This window comes from Xenopus laevis, chromosome 1L, assembly GCF_017654675.1.
Source record: "Xenopus laevis strain J_2021 chromosome 1L, Xenopus_laevis_v10.1, whole genome shotgun sequence".
NCBI classification, from domain to species: domain Eukaryota; kingdom Metazoa; phylum Chordata; class Amphibia; order Anura; family Pipidae; genus Xenopus; species Xenopus laevis.
Window position 1 is genome coordinate 18112685 of NC_054371.1, and position 15636 is coordinate 18128320.

At 39.1% G+C, this 15636-nt stretch overlaps 1 protein-coding gene across 2 annotated transcripts in view; it reads left to right on the plus strand.

The window, feature by feature from the left end:
* smyd1.L (SET and MYND domain containing 1 L homeolog) overlaps positions 1 to 15148 on the plus strand; it is a 29088-nt gene extending 13940 nt beyond the window's left edge. The window contains exons 5-10 of one of the 2 annotated variants that reach the window (XM_018244992.2): positions 86 to 124; positions 5200 to 5392; positions 7446 to 7538; positions 11357 to 11520; positions 12490 to 12658; positions 14017 to 15148. In XM_018244992.2, coding sequence (XP_018100481.1) covers positions 86 to 124; positions 5200 to 5392; positions 7446 to 7538; positions 11357 to 11520; positions 12490 to 12658; positions 14017 to 14190 — 832 coding nt within the window. In that variant the 3' untranslated portion in view covers positions 14191 to 15148. 2 annotated transcript variants of the gene reach the window in all.
* Positions 15149 to 15636: the final 488 nt, after the last annotated feature.

The window sequence follows — 15636 nt, forward strand, 5'->3', positions numbered from 1 at the left end:
GTCCCAGAAATACAGGACCCTTTAATGCATTCTAATGGCCCATCTTGTTCAGTTGTGCATTGCAGACTCTTGTTTTGTTTTTCAGTCATGAGGCTGTTAGATCAATGTTTCATACACAGATGAGGTGGGTTGGTATCACAAGTATTTGTGCACCGTGCAGCCTCTCTCACTCCCTCCCATATGGAATCCGTAACCTATATTGTGCACAGTGCCTGCGTCTGAGCTCCCATTCTTTTCTCCACTCCCAAATCCATTTGACATTGTCAGACTTGATGAGAACGATATTAATATTCATGTTATGGAACCATCTAATCTAATCTTCCCCTTTCCTACATATTGCACATCCTGTATGTCATTGGTCACAAACTGATCTGATTTGTCCTCTACCACAAAGCATGGATTTAGCCTTCTTATGTACCATCGACAATGTCTGGGAAATAGAAAAATACATTTTATTTGGTAATATGCTTCTGAAATACTAATGTTTATTTCTTAACAAGGATAAACCTACTAAACCACTTAGAATAGTCTAAAAATTACTAGAAGATATGTGTGACTGGACATGTTTACCTTTATGATGCCAGATGTATAGGATTTGATGTTTATGTGAAATGCAGACCGACTTTATACAATGCTTATTAATCATATTTATTTATGAATTGCCAAGACAATCCAGTGTTCCATTAATCGGTGCTTAACAACAGACATAAAGGCAAACAGGCATTTATTTCTAATTTGTAGCAGACTGATCAAAACTACTTGCTCATTAGTTGCTATTGGCAGGTATAGAACCTATGTCAAAGGAGAAGGAAAGCTATGGAAGCAGTTTATTGTCAAAAGATTAGCCATGATAGTGTAGTGCAAGCTATAACACTATATTTAGTCTGCAGAATGCTTTACCATACCTATGTAAACAGCTCTAGAAACTCTCTCTGTTTGTTTAGGATAGCAGCTGCCATATTAGCTGCATGACATCACTTCCTGCCTGAGTCTCTCCCTGCTCACTCATAGCTCTGGGCTCAGATTACAGCAAGGAGGGGGGAAAGGGAGAGGGGAGGAAGAGAGGCACAAACTGAGCATGCTCAAGCCCTAACCCTGAAGGTTTATGCTGTAAACAGGAAGTCTGATACAGAAGCCCATGAGTACACAATAGAAGGAAAGAAATGCAGTGTTTCTTTTGACAGAGGACTCAGAGCAGCATTACTTTGAGGGTTTACTGGTGTATTTATATAGACTTTTCTGATAAAGCTTACTTAGTTTTAGCCTTTCCTTCTCCTCCATTTAACCAATCAGCCCTAGTAGATAATGTGGGTCAATTTTAAGGTAAGATAATGTGTGATGTAAGGTGGGGTGTTGTTAAATCAGGGCTTTATATGAGCCATGAGTTCACATTTGAAGAGTATTGAGGCAGGATCAGGAGTTATTTACAAAGAGCTATAACAGAATAAGTTTGATAGGTCATTGTTGTATCAACATTCAGCCGTACATAGGATAAATGATTAAGAGGTAAGCCAATAAGGAAGAAGATGCAGTAATGTAAAGATGGCCATCGAGCTTCGAGCTCTGAGCTCCAAGGCTGCAAACCTGTGTCCTGCAATTATGACAGTATTGTTTACAGTGACTGATAGGGTGGGAGTAGGGCATGTTTTAGAAAGCAGTCCAAAGTAGTTGAACTCTTAAAATATTTAACAAGGGGAAAAATCAAGACAAGCGTGATAGATGTGATAGATGTGAGTGTTTTTATCATAAAGATGGAACTGGAACCCAAAGATGTTGATGAGTTTACCAAGAGATGCAGTGCATAGTGATAGGGGTGCAGTGTATAGAGTAGTGGTTCAAGGACAGAGCCTTAAAGAATGCCAACAGAAAGTTCCATCTGTGACAACATTTCATCTACAAAAGAGATGAGTAGGATATAAGTCACAATTGTACCCATTATACCAAAAGAGTAGGAAGTCGCAGATAAGCTAACGGTCCACTGTGCCAAAAGTGGCAGTGAGATCAAAGAGGATTAGCACAAAAAACGTACTCTGGATTTGAAAGAAAAAAGGTCATTGGGGACTTCAGTAAGTGCAGTTTCAGTTGAAGGCAGTGAAGAAAAGCCAGTATGAAGTGGAGTTAGGTAGAAATTTGGTAGAGTTTGGTCAAATGATTGAAGGCTGCGTGTTCTAAACATGTTTAGGTAAAGGAAAGTTGAGAAAAGGGCAACACGAAGCGAATGGAAAGCGAGGAAGAATCAAGTAGGGATTTAGTTATGTTTATTTAATTTATTTATATTTAAGAATATATAATTTCCAAAAGGGAGTTGTTAATCTATTGATTTTCCCTTTCTATACATCATCTAGAAAAGAAATGAAATATAAACTTGTCTTTGACTAGAAACCACTATCGGCATCATGAAAGGATGTAGTTAATTTATAATCTTTGATAAGATGCATGGTTCCCTATACTACATTTTTGGAGAAAATGTTTTGTATTTTCGTAGCCTTCTAAAAAACTGAATGCTATCCTACTGGCATCTCCTTCATTATAATAACCATTGCTTTTGGTAACAATGCCTCTCACATGTAACTATATAACATCGCTTCTAGGGGGCACAGCAGCATTATACCTCAAAAAATCAAAAGTATTTTAAGGATAAGTAAATCTTAAAAACAAGTGGATGTAAAATTAATGAGGGTGCCATTCTAAGCACTTTTGCAATGTACATTCATTATTTAATTCCAAGATATTAAGAGATACATGTAAAAAATTAGAAACTTTTCCCAAATCTTTCCTAAGCAGAAGAACATCAGAGCAGCTTCTTTCTTTCTCCTGACAACTTCCTTGACTACTTGGTGGTCAGACTGGTGGGAAAATAACCAGCAGGTGGCACTGTAGTAGCAAAATTCATTCATATTAACAGTACGTGTATCCCTTAATAACTTGGAATTAAAAATAAATCGATAATGAATGTACATTGCAAAAGTGCTTAGAATAGTACTCTAATTATTTTTAAAGTTTACTCATCCTTTAATAACTAACACACGGAGATTCAAATCAGCTGAGTATCTTCTTTCAACTATAGTAGTTGAGTACTCCGCATATTCTTGACCTTCATAAATATAAATGTCAGTCTACTCTTAATTTAGTTAAAATAAAGCAGAAACATTTCTTGCACATGGAACCATTCCTCTTTGCTACTTCAGCAGGCTGGTATGTGCTAAAAGCTGTAAAAATTAAACAAAATAAACATAAAATTGCAACCATGTCCCTACAGAAAGCTGGGTAATTAATAAACTAGATTGCGCATTTATTTATGAGTTTGCTTTTACCTTACATAAATACAATAGGTGCATTATTATTATTATTGCCCATAAATATGCTGTAATGTAGTTTGATATTTTAGGGATTCATTTGCTGTTGGAAAGATGTATAATTTCTCTCTACGTCTATATACACTTTTAGGGGCAGATTTATTAAGGATCGAATAGTAAATTTAAATTCGATTTTTATTTTTTTGGTGTCAAAATTCACACATTTGAATTTTAATCCTCCAATTCGAATGTAAGAGGCAGATTTATCAAGGGTCGAATTTCGAGTTCATGGGAGTTCATGGGAGTTCAAATTCGATTCAAGTTTTTAAAGTTCGATTCAAGTTTTTTCTGCGCAAAAAACTTGAATGTCTGGAAGGCAGGTTTTATGTGGCGAATAATCAAATTCCAGTTCTTAAAGGTATGATAAATCTTGAAAATTGAATTTGAATTTTTTTTTAAAAACTCGAATCAAATTTTAACTATTCCCTAGTCAAATTTGACAGTTTTGAAAATAAAAAAACTTGAAAATTTGAATTCGAAAATTCAAAATTCTAATTTTCACTTCGACCCTTGATAAATCTGCCCACAAATTCGAATGTGAAATTCATCACACGTCGACCATAGAATCAGTTCTAATTCGAATATTCGCCACCTAAAATCTGACTAAATCGTTTACAGGCCAATGGCAGAGGTCCGTTGACCCATTTGAAGATGTTAACAGGCTTCCTGACATTCGAGTTTTTTTCAGAGGAAAATCAGATTCCAATACGAATCAAATTTTCAGATCATTCCCATTCAATCGAATTTTAGATGATCACATTTTTTCATAAATAACCTCCCAGTCGAGTACATTTGAATTTATAAGAGTAAGAAAAATTAATGTACATTCGAAATTCGACCTTTAATAAATCTGCTTATTAGAGTCTCCTGGAGTGTTATTGCTGCAACCCAGCAGATAAGTTAATAATCATTTTATACTTGACTTGAATTTACTCATCTTCATTATGAAATAAAGACTTCAGGAGACTCATATTTTACTGTTATTTTAATTTCCATGTCATACAATGAAAGAAAAATACTGAGATTTAAAGCAAATAAACATGATGAAAGACAAAAACATGGGTTACCAATAGCAAAACATTAATGGCAGAAATTATGATGGATACAGGTATGGGACCTGTTATCCAGAATGCTTGGGACCCAGGGCTTCTGTTATTTGGTTCTTCACACCTTAAATCTACTAGAAAATCATGTAAACATTAAATAAACCCAATAGGCTGGTTTTGCTTCCAATAAGGATTAATTATATATTAGTTTGTATCAAGTACAATATACTGTTTTATTATTACAGAGAAAAAGGAAATCATTTAAAAAAATGTAGTGTATTTGGATAGAATGGAGTCTATGGGAGATGGCCTTTGCCATAATTCATACTGGATAACGGATCCCATACCTGTAGTAGGATTTGACTATAAGATGCCACTATCCAGCCCTATACTTAGACTTAGAGGCATATTGAGCCCTTTAACAATTATTATTCCCTGTAATTAAAATATTAATGCAATAAAATGCCACATGCCAGATACTTTCACGAAAGAACCATAAACCGTACCATGTTCCATAAATGCTGTCAAGCTGCCATATTAAATTGATTGTACAGAACACAAAACATGCATTATGGCTAGAACTTATTAACCTTGCATTTGCACAGAATCCCCTTTAACCCAAATTAATGATGTGGAGACCTGGACAATGGAACAGTGATTAACGAGGGACCTATCAAACTCATGGTGCATGTAAATCCAATTCACAACTAACATTCAGGGTGTAACTGTAATCCTTGTTACTGTCGTCTGCATCCCAAACTGATCTTCTCGTCTCTTACCTAATTGTTCTATAACAGAATTGAGCTTCGAGCTCTCGGGAAGATCAACAAAGGAGATGAGCTTACTGTGTCCTATGTGGATTTCCTCAATCTCACTGAGGATAGAATGGAGCAACTGAAGAAGCAGTATTACTTTGACTGCACGTGTGAGCATTGCACCAACAAAACCAAGGATGCATTGCTCTTGGCTGTGAACGATGGAGAAAGCAAGGTACGATGATAAGAAACAAGTGACACAAAACATTGGTACCAACTTGGACATCAGAAGAAGGGATGGTAGAACCTTGATTCATGCGGAAATAAGCTGTAAGAAATAACATTTTACCGTTCATGAACCTGATATCGTTGTCTCATAGTTACCTTCCGCTAAAACCTATTTGGGGTTATGTAATAAAAGGCACTAAGTTTGATCAGGAGCAGTAGCCCATAGCAATCAATCAGCAGGTAGCATCTACTGGTCACCAGTTTAAAAGCAAACATCGCTATGGGTTACTGCTACTGGACAAACATAGTGCCTTTTATTACATATGGGGTATTATTTTTAATATTCAATTACTTGTTAAAATTAAATGGCCCCAGAGAACTTGGGTTGCAGTGAGAAGATGTAGGGGGTTATTTATTAAAGTCCTAATGGCAAAAATTTGAAAAATCCACGTTTTTTTTACTATCCGAAATTTTAGTGAAAAAAAACCCTCACATTTTTCGTGATTTATTATACCCAGAGGATAGAAAAAGTCAGAATTTGAAAATCCGGCATCTCAGACATGCTGAGGTTGTATACAAGTCAATGTGAGAAGTCTCGAAGATATCCTGATTTGCGCTGGTTTTCGGGCAAAAATCCAAAAAATTCATACGATCCGAAATTTCCTACGATTTTCATGTTTTTTCCGACTTTTTTCCTGAACTGGAATTTGTCGGGAAAATATATTGATAAATAAGTGGAAATAACCCGTGCATATTTGGTCGGAGTACATTTCAGAAAATAATGAGATAATTTCGGATTTTGATAAATAACCCCCATAGTGAACAGCTCAAATTTAAATCATTCCAAGATAAAGCTATCTAATTTGTCCATTTACTAAGCAATCTCTGATTTGTCCTCCCAATCACTTATTGCACTTTGATCCATGTTGGGAAAAGTTGTCATATTGGTGATGCCATTAAGGTTTTTAAAGGGGATCTGTAATTATAAATAGTAGTATACGAGTAATGTACCTGAACCACTTCAATCATTTGCACCAAAATCTCTAATAAAGACATATCTATGACCTGTATGTACCAGTCCTATTCAAATTGATCTAAGGGTAAGTGTACTAACGAAGTTTCGCTAATCAGAAATGAACTCTACGGATACTTCTCCAGCATTTGGCTACAGAGATGCAACTTTGCATTTTAGTGTATTAGCGTGGTGGTAGCGAATTTGCGCCTGGCGAAGTGGCGGGAAGTGTGGCGGAGCCTTTGCTGGCGAAAATTTGCCCTTTAGTGAATTTGCCCCAATTACTTTAGCAATTGCCTGTTTGGTTCAAGTATGTTTTACCCGTTTTGTCTCATCTTCTATCAGGATTTCTATGAAACTATCATGGGGGGGGGGTCATTTAGCTGAAGTTTGGTTATAAGGAGAATTGCTCATACTAAAGGCTGAGAGTGTTGCCTTTCCATTTAAATGCGGATGGTCACATTATCTGATTACTTCATGGGTGCAGTTGTATCTGTGCCAATGGAGAATGCCTATGCTGAAGTAAACAACATGGCACAGACTTATAGACATTTAAAAGGAAATCTTCAGAGATGGAATGTTTACTATGCGTAATAAACAATGTGCTTATACTTCCTACTTAATGGAACCTGCAGAGGAGATGAACGCTGATTAAATAAAGTATATTTTCAGTGGCGGAACTACCGGGGGAGCAGGGGGTGCGAGCGGGCCAGGGCCAGCACCCCCTCAGGGCCCCCCGGCAGTCCGTTCGCCGCTGAAAATGCGGCTAAATTCGGCCATACGGAGGGGGGCGGGGCCCGGCTGCGCGTCACGCACCAGGGCCCGCCCCCCTCAACGATCGCTACTGTATATTTTCCTATTGCATGGTCTCTGCATGAAAACAAGAATAATACAGGGGGGCTTGGTTGGGTTTCTAAGGGGAGATGAAACCATTTATTAGCACTGAGATCTAGCCCTGCCATGTACATGTACATTATCTTCTGGTTTGGGCAAATTCATGCACAGTTGTCTTGCTGTTGTTACAAGCTGTGTTTTCTAATCCTTACAGCCAGAAGATCGTGTTGTGAAAGAGGTGATCCAATATTCAAAAGACACCATGGAGAAGATAGAAAAAGCTCGTTCAGAAGGGTCGTACCATCAGGTGATTGTTTTACAGTTTAATTAGCCATATGTGGTTATTTGCTGAGACTCCATGTCTCAGCATGGAGTTCACCTGTGAGTTAACTTTTAGAGTGACGTAGAGAGGGATATTCTGAGACAATTTGCAATTGGTTTTCATTATTTATTATTTGTGGTTTTTGAGTTATTTAGCTTTTTATTCAGCAGCTCTCCAGTTTGCAGTTTCAGCCATGTGGTTGCTAGGGTGCAAATTCCCCTAGCAAACGATGCATTGATATGAATAAGAGACTGAATAGAAAGATGAGTAATAAAAAGTGGCAATAACAATACATTCGTATCCTTACAGAGCATTTGTTTTTAAGATGGGGTCAAAAAAAATAAAAAATTAATAAACTATAAAAAAGTAATACATTTGTAGCCTTACAGAGCATTTGTCTTTTAGATGGGGTCAGTGACCCCTATTTGAAAGCTGGAAAGTGTCAGAAGAAGAAGGCAAATAATTAAAAAACTATAAAAAAGAAATAATGAAGACCTGCTTCACTTTGGCCATTCTCTAACATACTAAGGGGCAGATTTATCAAGGGATTTCAGCGATCGATCGAACGATTTTTCTTCGACTTCAAAAAAACTTTGAAAAAAATGCATTAGAAGGTCCCCATAGGCTAACATAGCACTTCGGCAGGTTTAATTTGACGAACTATTGAAGTCGAAGTTTTTTTAAAGAGACAGTACTTTGATTATCGAATGGTCAAATATTCAAACGATTTTTACTTCGAATCGAAATCGAAGTAAATTCGAAGTCGTAGTATCCTATTCGATGGTCGAATTATCCAAAAAATTACTTTGAATTTCGAATTTTTTTACTATGAAAATTCCCTCGAATTCACTTCGACCCTTGATAAATCTGCCCCTAAATGTTAACTTAAAACACTCCCCACCCCTTTGGGTGCTTTAAAAGCACTTGTGTTACTAAGTTACGGAATGATGCGCAGATTGGAGAATGGGAAGGCAGAGCAGGGATGCCCATGTGTAGGGCTGGATTTACATAGCAAGTGCCCCTAGGTCCCCTGGCGTTCGTTGCCCCTTACCCCTCTGTTTTATTCTCGCAAATTTTCATCATCTGGACCAGAGCAATGGGAATGGGCACACTGGAAATTTAAAAAACTATTTTATCTCCTGCGCATCCCCGTGTTTGTGAACCAATGTGGGTGTGGTTGGGTAGCATGCTGTCCCCTAAAATCCTGCATGTGTCTTGGTGACCTTTCCACAAATCTGGGAGTGTGTCACCCCTCGTGATTCCACTACTGCTGAACACAGGCGCAGGGCAGGGGACTAAGTGTAAAAAACACGGCGCATTGCAAACGTTTTTTGCACCCTTGTATGTGTACATGGAATGAAATCAGTCAAATCACTGCTACACATCTGTAGTGGCTTTTTACAGTATTTGAATGTAAGAGGTGCTGCCTATATTGAAAGGTGGTGCTGCCGGGCAGGAATCATATCAGTGTATGGTTCGCTCATGAGCCTTAGAATTTCCCCTGTACTACAACGGGCGACTAATCTCCCCAAAATCCCTTCCCGTCTGCAAGAATACAAATCACTAGCAGGATGGCATACGAATCGCCTCGGATGTCAGAAGTCGCCCAAAGGTGCCTCACAAGGAAACAAGGAAAATCATATAAACATTAAATAAACCCAAAAGGCTGGTTTTGCTTCCAATAAGGATTAATTATATCTTAGCTGGGATCAAGTACAAGCTACTGTTTTATTATTACAGAGAAAAAGGATTTGGATTATTTGATTAAAATGAAGTCTATGGGAGACAAGCTTTCTGTAATTCTGAGCTTTCTGCATAACGGGTTTGCGGATAACAGATCCCGTACCTGTATGTGTTTTTGCCAGGAAATATTATTGTGTACAGGCATGGGATCTGTTATCCAGAAACCTCACAATTACGTAACAGACGTCTTCCATAGACTCAATTTAATCCAAATAATTCACCTTTTTGTTTGTTTTAATAAAACATTACTTTGTACTTGATCCCAACTAAGATAAAATTAATCCTTATTGAAAGCAAAACCGGCTTATTGGGTTTATTTAAAGGGACTCCGTCATGATTTTTATGGTGTCGTTTTTTATTTCTAAATTACACTGTTTACACTGCAAATAATTCACTCTACAATATACAATTTCATTCCTGAACCATCAAGTGTATTTTTTTAGTTGTAATATTGGTGTGTAGGTGCATCTCATGCCTGGTCATGTGCTTTCAGAAAGAGCCAGCAGTTTAGGAGAGAAATGCTTTCTGGCAGGCTGTTGTTTCTCCTACTCAATGTAACTGAATGTGTCTCAGTGAGACATGGGTTTTTACTATTGAGTGTTGTTCTTAGATCTACCAGGCACCTGTTATCTTGTGTTAGGGAGCTGTTATCTGGTTACCTTCCCATTGTTCTGTTGTTAGGCTGCTGGGGGGGGGGGGTGATATCACTCCAACTTGCAGTACAGCAGTAAGGAGTGACTGAAGTTTATCAGAGCACAAGTCACATAACTGAGGGCTCCTGGGAAACTGACAATATGTCTAGCTCCATGTCAATTTCAAAATTAAATATAAAAAAATTTGTTTGCTCTTTTAAGAAACAGATTTCAATACAGAATTCTGCTGGAGCGGCATTATTAAGTGATACATTTTGAAAAAAAAAAATTTTTTTCCCAATGGCAGTATCCCTTTAATTTTAACATTAATTTCTAGTAGCCTTAAGGTATGAAGATCCAAATTATGTAAACATCAGTTATCTGGAATACCCCAGATCCCAAGCATTCTGGATAATAGGTCCCATACCTGTATTATTATTGTGTGTTATTATTGTATTGTTCCTATGACCAGCCAGCAATAAAGAATTCCTGTCCTGATTCTGTTAGTCTGTAAGCTACAGTTCATATATATTGGGTGCTGTGCACTGGAAGGGGCAAATTCACTAAGATGCGAAGTTGTGCCAGGTGCAACTTCGCCGCATTTCGCCGAAATTCGCCAGGCGTAGTTTCGCCAGGCCTCCGCAAATTCACTAAAATCCGAAGTTGCGTAGGGGTAGCGTAAGGTTGCGGAGTTGCGCTAGCGTTGATTCGCTATATAAAGTGAAGTTACGCTAGCGAAGGCTAATTTGCATACGGCGCGAAATTCAAATTTCAATGGAGGAATACGTATCTGCACTACAAATGCCAAGAAAACCTTCAAATCAGCAAATAAAAATGTTATTTTGCCCTACACATGTGCCCACTGTCTAGGTAAGTTGCCATGAGTCAGGAAATGTAGGGGGGAGGAAGGGGAGCCCCAAAAAATTTTCGATCTTTTTCAGCCTATCAGCCATCATGTAGAAAACACGCCAGCGTTTTTTGGGACTTAGAAAAAAAATTGACTTTTTTTTAAACAATCCCTATCTACTCTATTGCGCTTCGCCAGGTCTGAGGTGGCGAAGGAAGTCTAGCGTAAAAGGTAGCGTTCAGTACACTGCGCAAGTTAGTGAATTTGCGTAGTTTCGTCGCTAGCGAAACTTCGCCTGGCGTAAGGGTGCGAAGTAACACCAGCGAAACTATGCCAGCGTTCGTTAGTGAATTTGCGCAGTAGCGAAAATGCCAAACGCTAGCGAATTAACGCTAGCGTTCGGCGCTTCGCGGCTTAGTGAATTTGCCCCGAAGTCTTATTGGGCATGATTCAAACCACACAAAAGGCCTGTGACAAACACCAATGGATATTATTTTCAAATGTTGGCAACTTCATAAAAGAATAACCTTGTCCCCAAGCCGACAATTCAAGTTCTTGTTGTTGTTGTCGTCTCAAATCAGGTGGTGAAACTCTGCCGGGAATGTCTGAAGAGACAGGAGCCCATTTTTGCCGATACCAACATCTACATGTTACGGATCCTAAGCATATATTCAGAAGTGCTCTCTTATCTCCAAATGTTTCAGGATGCCGCAGAAAATGCCAAGAAAATGATTGATGGATACATGTAAGTTTGTGCTCTGAGTTTCCTATGCGGATTGTTGTACCGACTCTCTATATATTGGCCTGATTCAATGAATCTAGCAATGTTTATGAAACTCTGTATGATAACATATACACAGGGGTATCCACTCTTCTGTACTGTACCAATTACATGGAAACTGTAACTGCTAGTGAAAGGTGTGGGGAAAGGCCAATACTGATAATCTGGAAATAGCCACTTTTGTAATTCTCCAGGCTCAGTATTAGCTGAAAAAAATAGTTTTGTTTGTTCATCCTATACTATACAGAGAGATTTGCATATTTTTGTTTCTTGGGTACCCAAGACTTTAGTACCCACTGATGGCAGTCCTATTTGCTCTAAGCCTGCACAGAGAGATAAGCATCTCATGGCTACTGAGCAGCTTGTTTATATAAACTATAGTAGTACTTATCTGTTATCTACTGTGTATCCTGTGCTTGAATGGCTGCCCCCATGGCTACACAGCAGCTTGTTTATATAACCTATAGTAGTACTTATCTGTTATCTACTGTGTATCCTGTGCTTGAATGGCTGCCCCCATGGCTACACAGCAGCTTGTTTATATAAACTATAGTAGTACTTATCTGTTATCTACTGTGTATCCTGTGCTTGAATGGCTGCCCCCATGGCTACACAGCAGCTTGTTTATATAAACTATAGTAGTACTTATCTGTTATCTACTGTGTATCCTGTGCTTGAATGGCTGCCCCCATGGCTACACAGCAGCTTGTTTCTATAAACTATAGTTGTGTTTCTATAGCAAAGACACCAGTTTTATGAGTGAAGGGCAACACTACACTATATTTTCATTCCTTTAAAACTTTTATTTTTTTGATGTTACTGTTCCTTTAAATATCCTTATCCAGAGTTTTCTTAGAAATAACCCTCTAAGCAGTGCCTTTTTATAGCTTAAAAAAAACAAAAAAAAACTATGATATATTTTTTTTTCCCCAGGAAAATCTATCATCCAAATAATGCCCAGCTGGGAATGGCTATAATGAGGGCAGGAGTGACCCAATGGCATGCTGGCATGATTGAAGTTGGTCACGGGATGATCTGCAAAGCCTTTGCAATTCTTCTTATCACACATGGCCCTTCACATCCTATCACAAAAGACTTAGAGGTCGGTATCAAATATACGCTGGAATGTATGTTATATACAACTGCCTCTAATATTTATGTTTGGTTACTATTTGCCCGTGTTCAGCTCATATCATGATTACTAAGCCTTCTCCTCAGCCCCCATGTCTATGCTGCTCTGTCATGAAAATTGGGGGGGGGGCATCAGAAACCAGGGGCAGAAGGGGTAGCAAAAAAAAATCAGGCTACTCACCGAATGCTGAATTAGAAGGACTTTACACAAAGATCCCTTTCATCCCATATTTAGCAAAGATATTGTTCTGTTAGAAATTGGACAAATGCTCCACATGAGAGGGTTTCCTGATATTCTGTTCATTGTGTTATTATTTACCCATGCCCAGTGGTGTTACTATGGAAGCAGATTCCGCAGTTGCAGGGGGACCTGGGGAAACGGGGGGGGGGCTGTGTCTGCTTCCTCTATAGCCAACAAGAACATTCCCCAGCCGTTGTCTTACCTGTGGTGCGGAAGCAGAGCACATTGGCACGGGGCAGATAGTGGGTGGAGTCTGGTTGGGGGAGTGGGTGGGTTCTGGGCAAAGAGTGGGTGGAGTCTGGGCAGGGGCAGAGTCTGGGTGGGGAGAGGGTGGAGTCTGGGCAGGGGCTGGGTCTGTGAGGGGAATGGATGGAGTCTGGGTGGGAGAGTGGGTGGAGTCTTAGTGGGTGGAGGAGTGGTTAGAGCTTGGATGGGGAAGTGGTCTGGGCAGGGGAGTGGGTAGGGTCTGGGCATGGGGAGTGGTTGGGTTCTGGGCAGAGAATGGGTGGATTCTGGGCAGGGGCAGAGTCTTGGTGGAGAGAGAGTGGAGTCTGGGCAAGGGCAGGGTCTGTGAGGGGAGTGGATGGAGTCTAGGTGGGAGAGTGGGTGGAGTCTTGGTGGGTGTGGGAGTAGTTAGAGCCTGGATGGAGAAGTGGTCTGGGCAGGTGAGTGGGTTTAATCTAGGCAGGGCATAGTCTGGATGGAAAGTGGGTGGAGTCTGAGTCGGGAGTGGGCAGGAGGATGGTGATTGTATCGTGATGGGCCCCTCTGAAGATTTTTTTGCAGGGGGGCCCGGCACACTCTAGTCACGCCATTGCTCATGCCAATACTTGAGATAAAGAGTGTAGTAACAGCTGTGTAACAGGTATTGTATACCCTATGATCATCGGCTAGATGGTGGACAGGGATAGATCTGTTTTTTTTTAGCCAACTGACCCAGCTCTAGGAAAGAGGAAATATAAATGGCCCATGAGGAATGACAATTATTTCCATAGCCGTACACAATATGGCATCTCCCCAATGATTTATGAGTGTATAACTATAAATATTCTCTCTTACACTGAGCTTTTGATGGCTTCTCCCAATAGGTGATGCGCTCGCAGACAGAAATGGAGCTTCGGATGTTCAAGGAGAATGAGTTTGTTTATTATAAGATGAGGGAAGCAGCTCTATCAAATAAGCCCTTCCAAGTCATGGATGAACCCAACATTGAAGCCCCCACAAACTTATTCCACAAAAAGCCGCAAGAAGCAAAATCCTAACTGTCCCGTAACACCTCCAGCATCACATAGGGAACCTGGATATAACATGTCAGACCCCACCAGAGCCCAGATTACATGATAATGACATCACCTTGCTGTCTATGACATCACTGTGAGTTTTCATTCATAAAAGGTGCAACGTTTGCTACTGGTCTAGGAACTTATAGCAGGTTGAATTTACTATGTACCTGATTGCTTGCAATGGGTTACTAGACCTGGGCAAGCTTTTTATTTCAACTTTTAACGTACAGGTGTAGGACCTGTTATCCAGAATGCTCAGGACCTGGGGTTTTCCAGATAACTGATCTTTCTGTAATTTGGATCTTCATAACTTAAGTCTACTAGAAAATCATTTAAACATTAAATAAACCCAACAGTCTGGTTTTGCTTCCAATAAGGATTAATTATATCTTAGTTGGGATCACGTACAAGCTACTGTTTTATTATTACAGAGAAAAATGAAATACCGTACATTTGAAAAATGAGATTATAATGAAGTCTATGGGAGACAGCTTTTCTGTAATTCGAAAACTTTCAAGATAATGGGTTTCCGGATAACAGATCCCATACCTGTACTACATCACCATGTATGAAATTAAAGAGAAAGCCATAGCTACAAACACGCCAACCCCTAATTCTTTTTGTGTGTTATTTGCCCTTTCCCTAAACGTTATTTTTTTTGTAAGTTTTAAAATGTATGAAAATTTGTATTGAATTGAGGAATATTTTTACATAATGCTGTGGAGTTACCCTACAAACTGCCCAGATATATAGACACACAGATCATGTGATGCTCCTGTGAGCACTTATAATATATATAAGAATGTGGAGATCTTACACCACGTCTGTCCTTTGATAACAAAAAGGCAACAGAATATGATAAAATAGACTGTCATGGTTTTTTTTTTGTGTACTTTGTATCCCAAAACTGAGCAATAAATTCCAGGTTTGTATTTTATTTAAGAGTCTGTATTTCATTTAAGAGTCCCTTTGATCATGGATGAGAAAGAGGGAACTTAATAAAACTCCAAAGTACTGCAGCTGTTATCCAAATTCTTCTAATACACAAATGCACGCCCAATATCCTTATATCTGTCCTTTTATGATGTCAGAGTGTAACAAATATTTATTGGTGCTGGAATAGCCTCTGGGTATTACTGGGGGTTATTTATCAATACTGGGAAAATGTGTTCATGGGTAATAACCAATCAAATTGTCGCATTCGTTGTTTTACCTGCAGTTGGCTGAAAAAGCTAATCACTGACTGATTGCTGTGGTTTACAGTCCCTGTGTAAATGTGCCCAGGCTTCTTTCTGAGAAAAAAAAAGTCTTATTTCCGCAGAATTATTCTAAATCATTATCATCATCATCATCATTTATATAGAGCCGACAGGTTATGCAGGAGAAAGCTTTGCTGGAATATATTTCCTGGTGTCAGGGGCATAA